Below are 22,961 nucleotides of genomic sequence, written 5' to 3' on the forward strand. Positions count from 1 at the left end.
CGGGCTGGGCCAGCAATACAGAATTAAAACTTGACTCAATTAGTGGACTTGCATGCCTGGGTTCGGCGCAGGCCATGACAAATGTTGGTCAAGTGGAGTGTCTGGTTGTTGGTATGTGGTGGAAAGGAGGTAGCGGAAGAATGTGCACTGGAATGGGGTGTGCAAATGACACGGAAGAGGTTAAGCCCCCCCAGGGCCCCAGCTGAGTCCACACTGAGTCAGAGCCAAACACGAGAAGAAGCATAGTTTAAGCCAAGCCAACTGAGTGGCTGATAATGATTCATTGATGAGTGTTAAGAGTGGTAGGATTATTGTATATGTTTGTAGGGAATATACAGGGCTTAAGGTTATCTATATTAAAAGGAACTTGCTTTAGAATGGAACAAAATAAATTAAGGATATTGCTGCAGTAGAACTCTGTTAAGGATGGCAAGATATACAAGCACTTTCGCTTGTAAATCTTTCAGAAGTTTAACGAGAACGAGAAATAGCAAAATATATATATATATTTGCCCTGAGATCTAAATTCTTTTAAAAATCCTAAGATTTGCACTATGATGATTTAGAGCCAAAGCAAAGGTTCTTTCTTACGAAAGATCAATCAAAATAAACACACAAAAACTATAAATATTACACGTCATAAATTCTTGTGGCCATGGCTATTTCTGAACCCTTTTCTTGGCCCACATTTGGGGCTGCCTCTCAATATACTGGCACCAATTTCTTGGTGGGGGGTGACAGACAGAAACTCTCTACTCAAATATGCATCCAGCTTCGCTCTCAATCCATGCCATACCATTCCGATGCGATGTGATCTGCATAACTAAGAGACAGTTCTTCAAGAACCCCGAAAACCGAAAAACGTGCATTACCTAGTCAGGTATTCCCTCGTTTAAATGATTTACTGTGAGATGAGCAAAACACTCTCAGGCAAAAAAAAAGAACTCACACACTCACAAGATTCAAGAGGAGAGACCCAGAAGCGGGAATAAAAGTCGTGAAGAAACGCCAACAAAATATTAAAAGCTCAATTCACAGTCCGATGAGCTGGAACAATGCTCAGTATATCTGGTCTGGGCATGAGCTGGGCCTTGAGTGTTTTCGATTTTTGGTTTCGTGCGAATAATTAATGGGTTTTGCCACCTTTCAGCCCAAAAAAGGGTAGAGAATTGTTCGGAAATTGCTCGCTCATTCGCTGGGGGGACAGTACTGCACTCTCAATGCTGATAACAGAAAGATAAGCCAAAAGACAAGTGTATTTTAGTGGCAAAAGCAGGGCCAGATAATACAATGAAAAGCAAACCAAGCAATGAACAATTTAAAATTCGTTTTGTTTAGTTTTCTTCAAGCTCAAAGTTAGAATAATCATGGCATAAGCCTCAGAAATTAGTCAGAAAGGATTTTAGCTTCCTTTTAGCTTCCACTTTCATTTAAAGTTTCGTAAAATGCAAATGCAATTCTCCACTGCAAAAAAGAGAGTTTCACTTTCTGTGCACACAAAACAAGTTTTTTAATTTAAATTTTATTTTCTTATCCATTGCGAATAAACCAAATCGTAGATGATTATCGCATAAATTTATTAATTGGTTTATTGGCTGCACCACAACAAGCGTCGTTTTCATTGCCATTTTTCATCATTTTTCATTTCGTTTGCAGTTTCTTTCGAGTACAGTAGCAAAAACAAATAAACATACACCATGGATGCCATCAAGAAGAAGATGCAAGCGATGAAAGTCGACAAGGATGGAGCTTTGGAGCGCGCTCTCGTCTGCGAACAAGAGGCACGCGATGCCAACACCCGCGCCGAAAAGGTAATTCAACCATTAGGTGGTGTAGCTGCCTATATAATCCATATACATATATATAGTAACACTCCCCACTCTAAAAACCACACGCACTGCTCCCAGAGAGTGGGAGAAACATTTAACATTTAACAAAAAACATAATTAAAGGTTTACATGAATATCATCTCTTGCTTCGATGATCCCTAACCGAAACACACAATAAATCTTGTTCACACATGCCATTTTCTTGTTTGCATTTTATTCATATTTTATTTCTGAAATTTTATGATTAAAGGCCGAGGAGGAGGCTCGCCAGCTGCAAAAGAAAATCCAGACCGTTGAGAACGAGCTGGATCAGACCCAGGAGGCCCTCACACTTGTCACTGGCAAGCTGGAAGAGAAGAACAAGGCCCTGCAGAATGTAAGTTCAAGAATTTCCTACCTCTTAGAATATTTTAGCATAGATTCTAAGCGAGGCTTAGAGAAGAAATGTTTCAAAACTTTTTTTGGATCACAGGAAAACTTAAGTTAAATTTAAGTGTTGGAAATAAATTAGTTAGTTAGTTAGTTAGCTTCCCTTTAATTTTATAGCAATTTTCCCATTAGCCCTGGAATCATATTCCTAGATTAAACTTATTATCTTAATTCAAAGTCAAAATTCTGCATAGCTCAATCTTTAAAGTTGTTCCTAGGCAACCCAAAAAAAAAAACCCCAAAAATCATAATTCTTTAATCACTTGACAAAACGTTCAAAACATTAGAGAGACAGACCCCATTAATCATTTGAAATTCAGTCTGGCATTTGTTAGCGCACTCAAAAATGTTACAAATTTCCCAGAAAGAATATCTTAAAATAAGTATCTATATATCTTAAGAAAAAACATTTACTTTTTAGGCCATTTCACAATATACCCTATGAAATGCATCTGGGTTCAGATACAAGTCAAGAAATACACATAAATTTGATTATAAGTGATTTTTTTATACAGCTTCAGGAAATGTGGGGGATGGGGTGCTAGAGAATGAAAATGGGCCAGCGGGAAAACTGTGTCATCGTTGCGGCAATTTAATGCTAATTTTCTGGCACCTTCTTTGAAATGAGATAAATGTTTGGGGGGCGGAAATTCCATTCCATTTTTATGAGCAGCAGCTCGAGGTGCTTGTTCTCATACAATTTTTAATTCAAATTCAAACAAAAGGAAACAGCAGTCAGCAATTGCCACGAAGCACTCTGTCTGAGTATGCGTTTTTTCTTTTTACTGTTGGCAGCGCCTTTGGTGCGGCGCTATTTTTAAATTCGTCGGAAATAGCAGCCCGTTGGTGCGAGAGAGAGAGAGAGAGAGAGCGCGCCAGCAACGCATGCGCGCCTGTGTGCGTGTGTGTGTGTCGGGCAATATCAAATAACGCAAAGACAAATGAAAATTTGTGTTTGCCAAAATATTTGCATGCAAAAACAAAAATGGTTTCCTCTCCTTTCTTCTGTACAGTATTTAGAACAATTTTCTTGGCGTTGGGCCGCCACCGCCTTGTGCTTTCCACAAGAAAAAAATAATACAAATTGAATTGAATTTTTTGTTCTTCTCACGATTTGTTTTTTTGATTTGGGACATTTTCGGAAAGTATTTCAAGGACTTTTGGCGTTTTGGCAGCGTTTCAAAAATTCAACATTTTCAGGTAACCAGAGGCGTGAAAAATAAATAAAAAAATATACTTACCGGACAGCATAAACTATGAGATCTTGACAAATTATCAGTTGTGGCGTTTGTTGTTGTTGTCGTTGACGGCCCTGCCCCGTATCCGTATCGTTCAAATAGATATGACGATGCCTGCGCCTGAGTAACAATACGAAATATGGAAAAAAAGTACAGAGATAAGCAATTAAAACAAACAAAAACTGAAATGGAATGAATAGACCAGGAAAACTCAACGCAAATACCGCAAGAGAGTAAGAGAGATCAGGAGCCAGAGAGTTTGCAAGGCATATTGAGACATGGTCAGGCATTCCTCAATCTCTGCCGACGCTTTGCTTTCTGCCACGCGACCAAAGCAGAGCACTTGCCCACCCACCCACTGCTTGCATATACCCTGCGTGAAAGCTTGTGTCAGAGAGAGAGCATCACTATAGGGAGTGGGTGGATGGTGTTGGTTGTGGGGCTGTGGCGTACTCTCTCTCTCTCACTCTCCCCCTGGATGTACGATGTACGATCAGAGTGCAACACACACACACACACACATCATGCTGACTCACTCGGACATGTGCCACACGTCCGCCACGCTTTGTATGGGGGCGCATTAGAGAGAGAGAAGATAGACATGTAGTTTGGTAGATTGAGAGAGAGCAAGCACCACTGCCGGTGAGCGCATGGCCCCAAAATTGTCGGCACAGGCACAGCACACACTTTCAAGTACAACGCCGAAGCAAGCAGCGGGGCCGAAGAACCTCAAGCAGCAGCAAGCAGCAGACCAGCCGCCGCCCGCCGCCTCAAACTCAACCCCATCGGAAAACTAAAATCCAAATCAAATAAATTATAAATTATAATTAAATGAAACCCGCATTCTTATAAAATCAACATAAATAGGTTAATCAATTATCAATTAATTAATTAGAAAAGTCACTACTTTCATTTAATACGCATTAAATGAAATTCTAGAGATTTCACAAATTACATAAATAAACCGTTACACATGCCAAAAGAACAACAACAACAAGAGAAAGAGAAACGCGAAAACTTTTCTCTGCCATTTTTCACGCGCTATTGAAAATCTAAAGAGATAAAAAGAGCAAACAAAAATTCGATCTATTAAATCATCAATAAAAATAGCTAGAGAAAAAAGGAAATTCGGAATCCAAAAACCAACAACTAACGGTACAATGAGCCCAGCTGTTTGAATAAACCAGCAACAACAACAACAACAACAAAACGTCGAAAACATCATCACGCATCAAATCACACAAACAACAAACTGTAGCAAAAGCCGGCGCACATAATTAATATGTACGAGAAAACATTAACAATAGGAAATGCAAAAGTTAATAATGCATATGAGTGGCAAAAAGTGAGTTACAACAAAAGCACAGCAACGGCCAAACCAAAGCAAAACAATCCAAAAGCAAGCAAAAGCAGTGAAAAAACTGCACCCAAAACAAATGCAACAACAAAAATAGCAGCAATTACAACAACAGCCAAAGAAACGGCCACCGTTAAACCAACAACGCAGCAACCATCACAAAATCAAAAGTACAAATACTTTGGCAGTGCGGCGCGCCGGCTGGCCCATCAAATAAAGCGGGCGCATCGGCATTTATTGACTAGCGGCGGCAACGACAAACAACCACAACAAAAGCGTAACGAAATCAGCATTCAATCTCAATTGAATTAGATATGATTTGTATAATTTCAAATCAAATCTAAAGCAGTTAAGGCAGTACCTCCGATAACTCACGTGCACATGGCAGTCAGCTTTTGTTTGTCTGCAGTGCGGGTGTAGTTATCTGGTAGTACCAAATATCGATATTATTCTGTCTCTCAAATCGTAGTGGTTTTAAAAAATTTGCTCTATTTTCCGAGGTGAAGACTTTCTCCTCCTTTTCGTGGTGTGAGCCACATGTATCTTATCTTACGGGAACGCATTTGGAACGTATATACATTGTTGACCAGCAACAATGACGTCACATTTAGTCAAAATTTACGTTTTATGCTTTGGCCGTTTTTGTTTGAACCTTGTTATGTGAACAAACCAATGAACAAGAGTTCTGAAAACTAGCCTATCCTAAACAAAACTTATTGAGGAATTGGAAACAATTATTTGTTTAGGGCTCAGATGTCCAACTAGCTAGTAATATTAAACGGAATATCAAAATCGAGGAATATCAACGTCTTGTCGTGTCCGTCAGTATATTTACGGTATATTTTGATAATGGAATGGTATATTTGGGTATATTTCTGTGGGTCAGGCGGTATATTTTATTGATAAATCTTGTGGGTCTGTCTGCTCTCGGAAACTAGAGCTGCCAAACGATTGATAGTTGAGCCATCGATAGTTTTGAATGTTTTGACACCTCTACAGGACACAAACAACAACAACAGAAACAGCAGCCGCGTAACAAACGCGCATGCAATAAACAATTGTTAAAAAGTGAAAAACCAAAACCAAAAACAGGCAAACATCAGCGTCAGCGTGGCAGCGGCAGCGGCAGGCACAGTCGCAGTGACGGGGCACTATCGGGGCAGTCTTCGCGTTGGTGCTCCATCGAGGCGCAGCTGAATGTGCTGGACGATCTGCTATACTACGATGAGGAGGCCGAACTGTATTTAGCCCAGATCTACGAAAGGTACCAACAGCTCATCTGCGATCAGAGCTCCAACAGTGAGTACGAGTCGGGATCGACGGACTTCTGGAGCGACGCCTCCGACTCTGACGACAATATGTCGCACAACAACAGTGCCGACGACGATGGCCTGTCGAGCACCAGTGGGACGGGCAGCAACAGCACCCACAGCCTCTCTTCACCGTTGGTGCCAGCCGCCCTGAAACGTCGTGGCCATCAGCATCATCCACGCTTCTCGGGCACACGTCGGCCCAATGTGCCCAATGTCCAGGAGATACTGGCCGCTCTCTATCGCGGCGACTCCAAGGGCGTGCTCTCCAATCTGCGTGGCGAGGTTCAGCCAGAGCCGGAGCCGGAGCCCGAGATTGATACACCCGTGGAGACGCCTTCCACACCGATTAGCCGCAGCACCCTTAGTCTTCCACTCACCGATTCGGTGACCAATTCCCTGGGCAGCAACAGTCCCACGCCCACGGATGAGAGCAGCGTTCAAGATGATAGTGCGGCCACGCCCACAGCGGGCAACACTGCAACAACAACAACAGCAACGCCTTCAGACTTGCCCTTACCACCCAACGGGAAGGAAGGCAAACCGTCCAGTGGCAAGAAAAAGAAGCGGGACAGAGGCGAAAAGTCCGAGAAGCGGGACAGGGGCGACAGGTCTGAGAAGAGTGATAGAGGCGACAGGTCGGAGAAGAGTGACAAAGGTGAAAAATCAGAGCGCAAGAAGAAGTCTTCCTCCTCGTCGTCGTCGGGGAAGCGAGAGCGCAGCAAGCGTCATGGACATGGCACGAGTGCAATGGAGGCCAGCAGTGATAGCCTGGCCACCGATCTCAGTGCCAGCGCCATTGACGAGGGCATAGCACTGGGCGATGACGACGACAACCAGTCTGCGGAGTGGTCCAAATTGCGATGCACCAGCGAGGCGGCCGAGATTGTGGCAGAGCGAGAGGCACGCCGCAACAAGGGACGGTGTGCGGACTATCCGGGCCTGGCCTTTGGACGCTCCATCTTCAGTTCGGACACCATGATGAAGTTCAATATCATTCGGAACGAGCTGCACAACATCATGAATACACAACTAAAAAGGGTAATTAGCAGATGACAGAGCGCATCGATGATGATGATGATGATGATGGGAGTCTTTTCTATATTTATTCCACTAATCACATTTCTATATCTAATTCAAGCCAATGAAAGAACGTCTTCCGTCTTCCAACTGATGTCTACTTCCCTGGCTGTTGTTCGTTGCAAAGTTTGGTTAGGTTCTCGTCCCTCTATCGCTCTTTCTATCTATGATTGCTCCAATTTTTGTTGTTGCCTATCTCTTGTTTCTTTTCCTCGGTTCTCTCTTTGTATATCTAATGTTTTGTTGTTGTTAGTTTTGTGTGGTTTGCACATTGCAAAGCGATTACGTCGTCGTCGTCGTTGTCGACTTTGGTTGCCTTCTTTTTTCGCGATATGCCCTAGAGCAGGGTACTACGATTTGAGCAAGCTGTTTACCAGACAGAGAAATGGAATTTCTGTTCCCCCAATCCTTATTAATTTTTTTGATTAGAATCAGCAAACGCTAGCGTTATATCATTTAAATTCAATAGAGTATTAATCTCGCTAGGGTATCAAATGTTTCGACTCTCCAATCTAATCTTAACTCTTTTGTGGCCCGTTGTCAACTGATTTTCTTTAAACCCTCTCCTCTCCGCTCGCTCCCTCTCATTTTCTCATTTTCTTGCCCTTGCGTTGAGGAATTACATGGAATTTTCTGGTGGGAGCTCTTTAATTCTTTCTACATATTGATTATAAATAGAGGTCCCCTAGGAAATGATTTTGCTTGGCTTGGCTGGGGAGGCCTCTTTCTGCGGTTTCTTCTCATACACACATGCAAATCTTGACCCACTTTGCATGTACTTATGGCCATTTCTTTCACCTTTTTCTTGCCATTCCGATGGTCGACGCTCGTCAGCATTTCATTTGCATTTCCCCTATGTTCATGTACCACCCGTAGACTGAGAGCATAAAAAATATTTCAACCATTTTGATACAGCAAAGCAAACATGTTTGCTTAATTGCAGGCAATTGTTTAATTAGTTACGCAATTGCTCAAAAATTTCGAACGGTACCTGTTGCGCACTCCCACACCACACACTCCCTCTCTCACACTCTATCTCTCTGTAGGGAAGCCCTCTAAAATGGTACAAATATGAGTGCTACTCCCCCGCCAATACGGGGTGGGTGGGGTGTTTCGGGCTCGGGTTCTATAACCATACTCTATGTGGTCTTGGCCCCAACCCCATAAATGGCCGCTTACATGCTTCTACTACAAATATCACTAAAAGGAAAACATTACCATCTATGGCCAAAGCATAGCGCAAATGCTCTCTGTACAAAGCCCGACTTGCCAATTTGGTGTACAAATTAATTATTAAATGTTGATACGGGCTATGTACGTGTTCCCATAGCGAACGACCTTCGATGCGACTGCGGCATTTACTTTTAATTTCTTTTCAATGCCGCCTGGCTAAAAATGGACAGCCGCTCATTGTTAGCATTATCAACAATTACGCCATCGCCGAATAGGGATGAGAGTTCGAGAATATGTACAAATTAAATGACACAGCAACAGGTGGGAGAACCCTCGGGGGCATAGAACTTTTTCAAATTCAAAACTCCCGATATGATATCGATATCGTGTGTGGGGGGGACAATCGCTGGAAAGTGAGTTGAAAGTAAACTTGCCCGATTAGTCATTACGTTGTCTAGTCAAATCGCCTCTCACGCTTACGTTGTTTGCTTGCGTGCTGATAAGCCTGATAAAGCACCGGCATTGTAGTTTTGTATTATACAGTACAATTAGCTTGGGGAAAAGGCAGGGGCGTTGCGTTGGCAAATGCACACACACGCAGCTGTCTTGTATGTCTGTACAAGTGCTGTATGTATGCACCTGGAGAGAACTACCTGATTACTCATTTCCAGCCTAAATGGAGATTGGATTTGACTTGGGCATTTTTTTGTCCATATTATTTGCATAGAAATAACAAAAATCTTAAATATTTCTTCACTAATTAATGCCAAACAACAACAAACATGTCGACAGAATTTTAGCGGCTTTTAACAGGTTTTCCAGCGGCACACCAACACACACAAAGTCGCTCCGCTCATGAGCACACATGCACACACACCAGCATAAAGTTTTAGGCGAGGCAGACAGACTGGAAAGTCACACGCATAGGGGTAGACCGCCGATACACCAGTTGTCTCTGTCAGACATACACCACCGCAACGCCAAGTGTTTCAACGGAACGACTTAGCTGAACTTGTTCAGTTCGCTCACGGTGAATAGTTCTTTTTTGTTCATCGTTCGTTCATTTCCAATCCGTCGTTCGAACCGCGTCGGTCGTCTCTGTTTTGTGTGTCGTCGACTTGTGTGTGTTTTATTTCGCTACCCAATAGCAAATATTAAATATTTATTCGTTATTTATTCTACTACTACTTTGTGTGCCAGTTAAAGTCCCTAAAACCAGCTAAACGCTGCCTAGAAAGCCAACGCAAGCGAGAGAAAAAAAAGCAGTCGAAGAGAAAGAGGAAAAAAAACCGGTGGTTTTTTCTTCATTGTATGTGTGTGTGAGTGTCGTTCCATTCTCCGTGCGTGTGCTGGTGTGTGTTCTTCAAATTGTAAAATTATATATTTTTGGTGCTGCCATACCATCACCAGAAAGCAACTGTTGAAATTGTAACAGTAAAAGGCGAAAAAGGCCAATATCAAGTGTGCTTCAGTGCCCCCGGCTTCCCTGCCAACGCAAAGTCCAAGTGTCCAAAAAAAAACACCCACAACCAAACTCAAAAATGACGACCAGCATTCCACAAGGCACTCTCCTGGACGTGCTCAAGAAGAAAATGCGTCAGACCAAAGAAGAAATGGAAAAGTATAAAGATGAGTGCGAGGAGTTCCACAAGCGCTTGCAACTCGAGGTGGTTCGACGCGAAGAAGTAAGCCAGACCTTCATTTCCCTATTAGTTCTACAGAATTTAGTGGAAATTTAGCTATCTTTGGTATGGTTTAAATACTGCGTGACCTGTCTTATAAATTTTGCATAAATCCTACCTGTGGAAAAAAGATAGTTAACCATTTCTTTCACACTCTCTCAGAGAGAGAGAGAGACGTGTGTTTGTGTGTGTGTGTACTTGTGGGAGCGAGACAACCGCAAGTGTCGCGACGGGCTTCTCGCTCGCATGAGTTCCAGAGAGCGACTTTGGTTCTGGCCTCTCCCGTTTATTCTGTTGTTGTTTTCCCCTGCCTTTTGTTACTCTTTTGAACAACATTTTGGGCAAATAGTTGAGGCACAGGGTGGTTCGTGGCCATGCACCACCACTATTGTTCTTCCGCTTGTGCCTTATTGTGTCACTTCTCTCTCTATAGTTTTGGGGTTAACTGTTTTTATCTTTGAGACGAAATGAATGAATTCACCTTTCAAATTGTACGTTATCTCTCTCGCTTCACGGCACATAGCGCAACATTAGCATACACCATACGCCATACACACACTGACACGCATTTACATAAGGCAAAAAAAGAAGAGAAAAGAAATCTTTTGCTTTCTCAGCGACAAAAAAAAAAATAATAAAAACCGGCTCAAAGCTGAAGAAGCGCAACGGCAGCAGCCGCAAAGTGGCAGCCAGCCACATCGTTTAGCTAGCGGTGTTCTAAATTCGATTAATTATGATCAATAAATGGTTGAGTTCTTTTAATTCTATTTTTCATTTTGTGCTTAATTCGATTCTAATTAGACAATTGAGAGAGCAATGCCGCAAAGCGATTACTGTAGGGCTCCTTGGGGCGAACAGTACACCCCACCCGTATAATTGTGTGTGTGTGTGTGTGTGCATGAAATCACAGAGAATGTGCCAATGACAGCATATGTTGACGTCATTTTTGTTTGGCGGCTCAGGACTGTGTTCCAGGAACCTTTGGTTGATTTTAAAACCAATACAATTGCCTTCTCCCCATTCGTTCACCACTTTTCCACGCTGCCAGCGAGTGATTGACGTTTGGTTTCCCCTCTCTGAAATGTAAAACAAAAACATAATTTGCTTTTGTTGTTGGTTTTCTATACAATGAATGCTTTTCAATGTCATTCCTCCCTCTCATCTGGTGTTCCCCTCCTTGCTCAGACTTCCTTTCTCCCCTCTTTTGTGTGTCCCTCTGTCCTGCAATTGAACGTTGATAATTTCAATGCGCTTTTGTGACAAATTGGTTTTGATTTGTGCTCCCTATGCTCCCTGCCCCTTGTCCTCTGCAAGCGTGTGTGTGTGTGTGTATTCGGTAATTTAAAGATTACAACACATGACGCCATGGGCTGGGTGGGGGTATCAAGAGAGAAGCCAAGCCAAGCTACACACCCTCTCACGATCGCCACCGAAAAACCACTTCATGCCTGAGAGAGCGTCCATCGTCTTTAACCGTTTTTCTTAGTGATTTACATTTTCATGGCGTTATTTTTTCAGTTCATAATTAAAAATGCATCATCATAATGGAATACACTCTCACACATACACTCACACACACCACGCCCTGCGCAGCGCTCCACTAAATTTTTATTGTTTTATATTTCGTTGCCAAGGCAATTTATGAAAATAAAACTAAAACAAATGGAATACTCCCCGATTCCAAGGTGTGTGTGTGTGTGTGTGACTAAGCCGTCAAAAATTCATTGGCTTGTACCATTTCTCAGCCTCGTAGCTGGTTTTGCATGCTCATGGCTTTTGAATTTGGTTAAGATCGGTTGTTTTTGTTTTTGTTGTGTTATTTTATTTTATTTTTTTTTTTTGCATTTTGCCGGTCATTTTTCATAAATTCCACAACAATGGGGGCCGGGGCCACTGCTCTCCAAAAACTTGTTCTTGTCCAGCTTTTCTTTGGCCTCTTATTCTTCTTCACTTCTCTTTTTGTTGCTGTTAATAAAGCGTTTAATCTTCAATACATTTTGTTAATGAGTTCAAAAATAGAGGGGGAGAGCGAGACGACCACAACAGCTTGCTCTCTCTCCAACTTCCCAACTTCTCCAACTGTGTGGTGCAATCTCTTCTCTTTCGCGCCCATTGCTGCTGCCAACAACTCCCGCTACCAAACGAAACCCAACTGGAGTTGGCTTTTTAAGCACTGGCTAAACGAGGTAGCCAACTGATTTGCATCTGAAGCTAAGCTCTGTCTATATTATAGATGTTCCCAGGAAAGATCTCCTCCACTGAATGATGATCAAGCAAAGCAATCAAAAAGCCTCGTTTAGTCAGTACTTTACTGTAGTTTTTCGATGTTTTCTTTCTTTCTTTCGTTTGTGGTGCTTTTGTTGTTTTTGGCATTTTTCGTTGTCGCTGCGGTGGCCGCTCTCCTCTATCTCCGGTGCTTCATCAACGGTTTGTTGTGTGACTTTCGGTGTTTGGAAAGCTACGCGCCTCTGCCTGCCCTGCTCTGGCTCCCCCAATTCGAAATGCTTTTTATCGTTTAACGTACATGTGTGTGTGTGTGTGAGTGTATTTTGTATGCTGCCGCTGTTTGGGATGATGACGTAAGCCAACACAACACGGTTGGTTCCAATTCATAATCACACGATACTTTTACGACTCGTGCAGGCAGAGAGACAGAGAGAGAGAGAGAGAGGTTCTAAGCGTCGTCCAATCAGTCAATTGGTCATTCAGCCATTCCATCATTACGGCATGTACATATCAGTAGCTCTCTATCTATGTCCGACCATATCAGTCTCATTGGACATGGACATGGATGTGTGGACTGGACTGGGGGGACTGGACTGCCTTGTCCAATTGCTTTTGCCGTTTTTGATCAAAAGTTTGTTGCTTTTGCTTGATGTTCTTTTTTTATACGTTTTTTTTCACCATTTTTGGGCGTGTGCTTGATTGTGTGTGCTCACATTTTCGCTTTTCATAGTTCGAATCAAACTCCTCTATATGGCAGCAGCATTGTCAATGTCGAATATTTTTCGTTCTTTAATGGGTATTTAATTCTCATCGTCTTTTATTGTGGGAAAAACTCGCATCAATATTTTCCATAGGATGACGTCAGGGCCCTAGGCTAATAATGCCTTGAATTGGCTTCTTTTGTGTATTTGAATATCGGTTTCAGTTCTGTTGAACTTTTCGCTTGACTTCTGGGTATCGATTACTTTTGGCCAAAGAAATTTTGTTTGCCTGCTTTAGGGCGTCGGCACTTGGTTTGACCTTGCAACACACGGCAACAACAGCAACACGTCATGGCAGACGGCGGAAGACGGAAAACGGAAAGAAAGGAATTTCTATTTACAGGTGGAAGCCAAAATATGGAAACTACGGTCGACTTTTAAAGCAAATAAACTTATTTAAAGATTGGGCTTTTAGGGGGGGTAAAAGAGAGCGCAAAGGCAGTATTTACCAATACCAAAGATAGCAAAGTTTTTTCTTTATATAGAATTTATGTGTATTTCTTGTAGATATTTAACATACAAAAGCAGATATTTACCATACCAAAGATGGCAAAGATTTGAATAGGAATTTATGTGTATTTATTAAACAAAAGCAGAGAAAAGCAGAACCAAAACCAGCATCCATTTTATAGTGTATTTATTATCAAGTTTCCTAAGTTTAGCATTGTAAGAAGTAAATTAATTGCTAAGCTTATAGTTTATAAATGTTTTGTTGTATGTATATGCTATATTGGGTTCGTACGAACATATATATTGTCTTATAGGCCGAATCTGAGGTTGCTGCTCTGAACCGTCGCATTCAGTTGCTCGAAGAAGACTTGGAACGCTCGGAGGAGCGTCTGGGTTCCGCCACAGCCAAGCTGTCGGAAGCCTCTCAGGCCGCCGATGAGAGCGAACGGTTAGTACATTTGTTACCATATATCTATGTCCTATTCCTATACCTATACAAGTCCCCCAACCCCCCCTCTATATATATGATGTATAATTATAATAATTTATATAAGTTTACAGCATAAAATATCAAAGTTATCAAGTTATATTTACCCTATCTACATATATATCGATTATAATATGATGCATTGCTCTGATAACAAATTTAGGATACGAAAAGCGCTTGAGAATCGCACAAATATGGAAGATGACAAAGTGGCTCTCTTGGAGAACCAATTAGCACAAGCAAAATTAATTGCAGAAGAAGCCGATAAGAAATACGAAGAGGTATAGTCATCATATCCATCTATATACGGAAGGAGAGTTTTCTATACTCTCTCTTTTCGGGTTAGGGCTTTAGGGTCATTAGGTTTTCCATTGAGGTTAGGTTTCTGTTTCTCTTAGGGTCAACATTTTTGCGTTTATTAATCAGGTTTTGGGTCTATATCTGCGCTCTCTTTAACAACAATTAATAATAATAATAATAATCATTTTAATAATGATGGTACTTATCTTTAAGTTAATTCTTAAGAAACTTTTTGTAAACAGCATTTAGTAAACGTCGTCGACCCACCGTTGGAACTACTGGCAAACACCACTCCATAGCTGATCTACATTTCTAATTTTTTTGTATAAATATTGTAAAATTTACGTCTATAAATATGGACAAAGGCATGTCCTACATAAGCTTATGGTAGTCTATTAGTCCAAATGGCTGTTAAAACAATTATGTCTGTAAAAAAAAAACCCCCCGTTCCCCTACCCGAATGTTTGTCATGTGTCTTTGGAGAAGCTGAAACAATGATTTATGACAGTTGAACACTTTCCAACTTTCCAAGTTCTTGATCTAGATCAATGGCGGATGATCTAGACCAGTCCAGACCATATCCGTTATTAGAGCTGCCAATGGAGCAGTGCCATTAGCCACACATTCCACACATTCCACACATTTGTGGAAGATGTTTCCCTCGAGTAATCGATTTGATTTGGAGATTTTATTTTATTGTACCAAATCCCATCCCACGTCACCAAGTAATTTGTACAACGAATTAAGTCAATTTCCCCCTAATTCCATTGAAAATTTCCTTAAAAAAAAAGGCGTTCCACCATTGTTTTAGCTTCTCCGTGTACTACCTCTATTCCACACCATCCCCCCCTGTCTGTAATTCCCTGTAAAATATTTGTTAATTATTTGATTGACAAAATCCGAAACTTTAAAACTCAACTGGCAACAACAAATTCTTGTCTCTCTTTTTACAACAAACAAACAAACAACAACTATAACTGAACCACGACAACAACAAAAATTTCATTAAAACCAAACAAAATCAATTCTATCTGTCTATCTGTGAACCACAACTGTGCCCATCTGTTTGTCATAACAACAACCAACTACAACAACCAACAACAACAACTTTAACGTTTAACAACAACACTATCGAACACGCAACGATGTGGATGATGACGTCGAATGATTCGATTCACACTCTCTATCTATCCTTTGGGGCTGTACCAAAAAAAAAAAAAAAACAAACTTCGATTCTTCCAATGGCGGAATGAATGAACAAAACTTAAATCATCGCTAACCACTTGGTCACTGTCTTCTATGGGCTTGGTCGCCGTCGTAACCGCAAACACAATGATGGGACTATATGTATTTGAATACATACATATAGTGCTCGCAAGATTCTTGAGAATCGCGCCCTTGCCGATGAAGAACGCATGGACGCTCTCGAGAATCAGCTGAAGGAAGCGCGTTTCCTTGCTGAGGAGGCTGACAAGAAATACGATGAGGTGCAGCTAAAAACCAATATATCTTCTGTTTCTACATTAATAAGCAAAAATAATAATAATAATGATAACAACAACAGTAACAGTAACAATATCGATACCAATGCTAATGCCAATGCTAATAACAATAGCACCAACAACAATAACGCATCCAGAACTATTGCATCTGCTGCTGTTGGTGAAGCGAAGATCACTTCAACTTTATCCTCCACAAACCCGAGCCCAAGCCACGAACATGAACACAACAACAATCCCCCAAATAATGATACTTGATTTTGGTTCCTTTTCCAAAGGATCTAAAGAAAACAAAAACAAAAAAAAGGAACCCTTTAAAGAGGGTCTAACCAATATATTTTTGGCACAGGAATCAACTATCGAGTGTTGATATGTAAAACTTGTGCTTAAAATCGATTCAATGATGATGATGATGATGATGTAGTAACGAATGATGCTTGAAGGGCAGCTATAGCTATAGAATCCAAGGCATGCAACGCCTGCCCGTTGCCTCACAATATATATGCAATATAAATATATGTATAGCTGATGATGATGATGTATTAGTCGATGTACATACAATCCAATGAGATGTTTGATGAACAAATGAACCCCCTAATATCATCCCCTCCTCCTGAAGGAGAAAGGGCCCCACCCCACATGTGTGTGTGTGTCTTTTATTTTGTAAATTATGTTAAATGTTAAGCGATATCCATACAGAATCCAAGTGTACTTTTGTTATTCGTCCTTGTACTAGATATATATATATATATATATATATATATACTCTAAAAAAAAGATAAAGGAGCTTGAAAAGCATATATTTTGATGATTATTTCAATTTAAAAACAATTGTAATTTGATTTATATTTCTATTGCAAAAAGCAACAATTGTAAAGACTATTTAATTTCATTTCAAAATTATATACAACAATTACATAATTCTAAAAATAACCCAACAAAAAACCACCCAAAAAAAAAAAACAATTCATTTAATAATTTTTGATTTAATATTTTTGCAAATTAAAGTTTATATAACAATTATATACAAATACAAATATATATATATATATTATAAAATACATATATAAATGCAGCATAAAAAACAACTAACTTTTGATTTTTCTGGGAGCAGATAATGTTTTTAACTTTTACGATTTGTTGTACATTTTCTTTAGGAATGTTTTAGCAAGTTAAAGGTGGTGTGCTGTAGGTTTTTGGGTAGGGATAGGAAATGAAGTTAGAAGTTTGAAATCTCTGCAGTTTAATTAGAAGCGAAAGAAATTTATTTCAAAGGTAGCTATTTTGGAGGCTTTCATTGATAAAATGATTAAAGATGATGCTTATGGAACAATGCTGTGCTGAAGCACTAAATGATTTTACAGGAGGAGCTGAACATGCATAATTTTTCAGGAAATTGGATAAAACTAAGAGAGTTCCCATCTGCCATCTGCTAGTTCTCACTGAAGGGGCAACTTGACTATGCTGAAGCGGAGAACTGCATTAAAAGATACAATCGACACATATCCAGAAGGATAATGGTTTTTATCCATGCATTGCAACGAATATTCATAATACAAATTTGTATTGTTAAGGCTCTATTTCAAAGGAAAAAACTTTAAATCTTAAAAAAGGAGAAACTTCGATTATTCTTCAATAATGTGCTGATGTTTCTGGAGACCTGACAATCGCCTTGGGTTGATCTTCCAAACCTGAAGAAGGGTCCCAACAATCCAGAAAAGCTTCTGCTCTGACGATCCATTCAAACTATCAACAATCATTGTATCATGGATACAGATACTTTGGTATTATTTGGCTTATAAGGATGTTTACTTTCTTTATTCTCAAGGAGAACGCTCTTAGAGTTTTTTTTTTTGCTTACGTGTTTCGCACGTCAATCGTCAGAAATCGATTAACTAAACCAATTGTTAACTGATACACGGCCATTGCCTGCAGATAAGCTCGCCTGTCTACGTCCTCACTTTTTGCCTTTGTGCCTCCCCTTATCTTTCTCCAGAAAACTAAGGCAAAGAAGAACGGCCAAAGAGAGAGAGAGAAGGAAAGAGTTTGTTTAACTGAAACTTTTGATACGAGAAGGCCGCTCCCCAATATGGGCATTGTGCTCGACTCGACTGCAGCATGAAGTGTGCGGCCCATGACATAAGCGGCTAAAAACCCTCTGTAAATGTTGCCAAAACGATCGATGATGAATCCGAAACGTAATGCTCTGGTCCCCACTTGACCCTCGCTCTGAGGGCGAGAGAGAGAGAGAGTCGCTGCCTGTGGAGGGAAGTACATACTCGAAAGAGTGAATCAGCGGCCAGAAATGTGTGTGGAATGAGACCAACGATCCACAATCTCCCCATCATATCTTTTTCTGCTTAAAGATCTGACGACACTTTAAGTTACCTTGCATTTACTTTTTCTGATTCATTCATTCATGCTGGATCTCTCACTTCCCGCTGCAAACTATTTGCATACGTCAATGCAGGAAATTGGCTAATTTTTGTAGTCAGCTTTTGGTAGTTCCATAAACAAATAGCCCCAAGTTTGGTTAAATGATTTCCGCCTTTCTCAAATGAAGCATCTTTTGGCCAAATAAAGTTGCTGTAATGTTGAGCTTCAGTTGGTTATAATTTCCTCTAAATAACTGAGTTTTCATGGTTATGATTATGGGAAGATAGGGGTAGGGGTGATGTTTTTGAGGAAATTGGTATGAATGAATAAAGATTTGATAGAGGCTAGGATTGTAGATATTATGAATTATTTGATTCTGAATTCAGGAATATAATTTCCTTTGGCACAGGTTACAGCTCGAATCCAACGAAAAAAGCTGTCAAAGAAATGTTTCTAGGGATAGATGATATCCAAAACATTTAGGTATTATGAGAAATTTTAAGAGGGTTGTAGAGGGAGATTATTAAATATTTAAAGGGTAACCGTTGTTAATTTTTTCAGAAAATTAGATTAAACTTAAATTGGGAAGGCCTTTTTTTTGGTCATGTTCCACAAATAGTTTCCACAATCAATAGCGATACAAAACTCCACAAAACATCCCTATGAAATGTACAACAAAGTCACAATGGTATAAATATCATCGAATCTGGTTCCTTTTTGCAATAAAATACATAGAAAATCAAGCTATAATTTAAACAGATACACCATCGTATGACTTAAAAGACACACACGCGTTAAGCACAAGTTTTATAGGGCGACCCACACGAAACACAACACAAAATAATAATAAAATTAAACAATTTGTGATGTTGTTTACTAAATTAAACATAAGGCGATACATCAAAACATTACCATACATTCAAAGAGCAAACGAATTTAACCAAAATATCATCTTAATGCTTTATGTTTTTCTCAACTAAAAGATATACGTGTAAAAAAACCAAAAACCAAAAAACGAAACATGAAATTTAATACATTTTCTATATATGTATGTTCTCCTGTGTATCCTGTATATGCCATACAACATTTCTTGTATTATAAACGAAACCAACACTCAATCAATCAATCGAATCGAATTGTAAATGAATTGTCTATGAGAAAAGGTTGCCCGTAAATTGGCGATGGTTGAAGCCGATTTGGAGCGTGCCGAAGAACGTGCCGAACAGGGTGAAAAGTACGTTTTAAGCTTAAATTTATACCAAATAAACGTTAAACGTTATGTTACAAAAATCGTTTGCTGTTTCTAATATTAATTAAAAAAAAAACAATGTTGAAATTGTCGCAAACCTAACCTCAAAAGCGCTGTTTATTGCATACATACATACATATGTACATGTACATATTTCCCTTTATACATTTTTCAGTTTAAAGTTTGATTTTGTTATTGTTGTTTCCTTTAGCTAGCTAGCTTTTTGCATAAATGTTTATATATTGTTTGGTTGAAAAATGTGAATATTCTATACACTGGCATCTAATTTTGTGTATAATAAAAAGCATGTTTTGTAGTTTAGAACAAAACGAAGCACAAGAAAACAAAAAAAAAACACAAAGAGCAACAAAGTAAGGCAAAGAGGTTCAAATTTCCCTAATTCCCTTTCGAAGGGGTAATTTATAGAGTGCACTGAAAGCCCACGAAACGAATGCACCCAAGCAGTTGCAGCCTCGTTTAAGCAGTGCTTAATACGTAAGCAGTAATATGAAGAAGTGAGCGCTCTCAGAGAGTAATTATTCATAGCTGATAGTTGCCTTGGGAGAGTGTCACCCCTCACCAATACATTACAAGGCTTATAAGCTCTCAAGCTTCCTCGATTGCACTAGCTAGCACTCTGAGAACGCGCCACCTCATCCCCCACCTGAAGAACGCAGCACAGTAAAAGAATGAGGAAATTTGCACCTCTTTGCTCCTTGTATCATGAATCATGAATGATCCTGCACAGTATTCACATTTTTGTACCAACATTTCCAACGTCCAAGCCAGACACTTGACTAATCTATGAAAACATTTTTTCTATTGCCATTCCCTAACCCATGCCAAAAACAAATGCAAATACACTTTGTTGCCGTTGTTGTCTGTGTGTTTGTACATTAATGCAATGCCCGTGCTAACACCTTGCCACGCCCCTGCGCTGCCTTGAATACCGCCCTGCTGCTACGCCTACCCACCTACGCCGCCTGAAGGTTGCAAGAAAACTTGTGCTCATGGAACAGGATCTGGAGCGTTCCGAGGAAAAAGTTGAGCTCAGCGAAAGGTTTGTCCAATGCCCCAACACCCCAACACAGCCACTGCGCGCCTCTTTATTTGATGTCCACTTTTTTTGTCTACTAACTGCATTTCGTTAAATATACTACACATTTTTCTTTGGTTTTATTTTGTGCGCAATCTATGCCAGCGATGGACAAATATTTATTTATAATTTCCATAGTTTAAAAATAACTAATAAAAACCAAACAGAAATGCCAAAAAAGTGAAATCGTCTGGAGATGATGTCGGTCCGGTCCGGTCTAAAAACAATTGTTATGATTACAAAAATATTTGCCAGACCTTGGCCACATGATTTGACGCTTTTTTTTGTCTTGCGGAATCTCTTGGCCATCCATCGGTGGTCGGGTGGCAAGCAAGCATCGCCTCCAGTCAGACAGCCACAAGATTATTTTTGAGAGTGAAGTGTTGCTGTCAACCTCTCTTTTCCACAGGCATAAATTGCGCACAAAAAGAAAACCTTTATATTTAACAATTGCATGAGTTGTTCTTCTCTTTCTTCGCCCACTTGATTATTTTGTCAAATATTTAATAAACATTTCTCTCCCATCTAACAGCAAAATTGTGGAGCTTGAGGAGGAGCTGCGCGTGGTTGGCAACAACCTGAAGTCCCTGGAAGTGTCTGAGGAGAAGGTCAGTATCTATCTTTTTGTCTCCAAATTATTCACTTATTTTGAATATACATACTTAATGAAAATCAATCTCTAAATCAATGTTTCTTCAATATTTATATTGAATTTCCCCCAACCCGAAATACTCAAAAATGCTCCTCCCGTAATGTACAAAAACAACAACGAAAACGATACGAAAAAAAACAAAAAATAGGCCAACCAACGTGAGGAAGAATACAAGAACCAAATCAAGACCCTGAACACTCGTCTAAAGGAGGTAGATATCAAACAAGAAACGAAGAAAGAAAGCCTTCGCAACAAAAAGTGGCCAAAAAGCAAAGAGGATTTCCCAGATCCGAGATCAAAACGAGTGTCCCAAACCAGCGATTATATATATATACATCTCTTTTGTTGTTGTTTCTCGTTTTTGTTTGATTTATACTATACAAAGTTTATGGGGAGGGGTGCAGCAGACAGTCAACCCCCTCCCAAAAACAAAGAACTTCAAACGGAACTCTTGTACTACGCAGAGTTTCCAATCTTTCACTTCGTTGTTGTACTTACTAATAATTCTTATAAAATGTCTACCGACATGATATATATACATATATTTTATATATTTGCTTACAGATCAATCAGTTATATTTTATTGATTACTAATTTATATTTTCTTTTACTTCTTATTTTCATATTATGTTTTTTGTTAAATGTTGCTGCTAAAAACAAAACAAAAATGCCAAAAAAAAAAAAATTCTAATTTGCGCACCTGCTGGATGTTTACCAACACTGACCACTGATTTGTTCTTGCATGAATATTGTTTATTAATTTATGTTGAACAACAAAATGCTTTTAATAAATAAACAAAACGCTTACCAACACTGAACACCAGGCCACACAAAAAGAGGAGACCTTTGAAACGCAAATCAAGGTCTTGGATCATTCTCTGAAAGAGGTATTATGCAGAGTCGAAATATATCAATTATATCTCTGGTGTTGGTGAAAACGCTTTAAAACTAAGACTAACTCTAGACTAATTCTGGTAAGACTAAGCTTAAAACTGAAAGAAAACTAAAACTAAAAAAAAAAGAAAATATTGAATTGCACAAATCGTTATTCTCAATTTGAAATTTATTGTACATATTCGTCAATTCGACATTTAATATTTTCTTTTTTATAAACAAAAGCAAAAACCAAAAAAATCACTTTGGGAAAATACAACAAATGACAATAAAAATAATGAAGAAAAATTATAAAATTATAGATCAATATCGTTGTATATATGCGATATATGTAGCGTACATCCATGGGCAAGTATTTCTATCGTGTCAACCATCTCGTAAGACGTGTGTGTGTACATTTGTTCAAAATTGAAAACAACTTTTTGTGCAACAAAGGAAAATGTGTTTTTCCAGCACTTATACTTCAGCTTTCTACTGCCTGTTGTAGTAGTAGTAACTGATGATGATGAATAGAACCACTCACAACTCGATTAATTGTCAATGTTTTACAACACTAGTCGTGGTTATGCAACACTGTTTTTTCCTGCTACTGCTTGGTTAGTAGCCAACACTGTAATTCCACCAATGAGAACGTTTTTTTCCAACACTGTTTCCACTTCTACTGCCTGATTAGTAGACTCAAATAAAATATAAATCAAAATTTATTAAAAACCCAAAAGATATCTAAGTTCGGTAGATATTTTATGTACCCCAAAAAATACACAAAAACACAAACATGCATACACACACACACACATCTCTATAAAACACACACACAGAAACCCAGAATGTACGTGAAATGAAATTGATCTATTTTTTATAAACTATAAACCA

General features: G+C 39.5%; 1 protein-coding gene across 23 annotated transcripts in view; it reads left to right on the forward strand.

Moving 5' to 3' along the window:
• Nucleotides 1-22,961, forward strand: part of LOC111065797 (tropomyosin-2) — a 31,672-nt gene that overhangs the window by 2,468 nt on the left and 6,243 nt on the right. For 4 of the 23 annotated variants that reach the window (XM_022354200.2, XM_022354194.2, XM_022354198.2 and 1 more), the window contains exons 1-7: nt 4,764-5,130; nt 5,853-7,204; nt 13,850-13,983; nt 15,692-15,809; nt 19,361-19,431; nt 21,075-21,150; nt 21,343-21,405. In XM_022354200.2, the coding sequence (XP_022209892.2) occupies nt 4,779-5,130; nt 5,853-7,204; nt 13,850-13,983; nt 15,692-15,809; nt 19,361-19,431; nt 21,075-21,150; nt 21,343-21,405 (2,166 nt within the window). In that variant the 5' untranslated portion in view covers nt 4,764-4,778. Of the gene's footprint in view, nt 1-1,656; nt 1,812-2,079; nt 2,206-3,377; nt 3,459-4,584; nt 5,131-5,852; nt 7,205-9,485; nt 10,102-13,849; nt 13,984-14,185; nt 14,304-15,691; nt 16,315-19,360; nt 19,432-20,435; nt 20,507-21,074; nt 21,151-21,342; nt 21,406-22,018; nt 22,082-22,961 lie in introns of those variants that run through there. The other 19 variants (XM_022354209.2, XM_022354212.2, XM_022354215.2 and 16 more) reach the window with 12 other exon arrangements.

Source organism: Drosophila obscura, unplaced genomic scaffold (genome assembly GCF_018151105.1).
Source record: "Drosophila obscura isolate BZ-5 IFL unplaced genomic scaffold, ASM1815110v1 contig_4, whole genome shotgun sequence".
NCBI classification, from domain to species: domain Eukaryota; kingdom Metazoa; phylum Arthropoda; class Insecta; order Diptera; family Drosophilidae; genus Drosophila; species Drosophila obscura.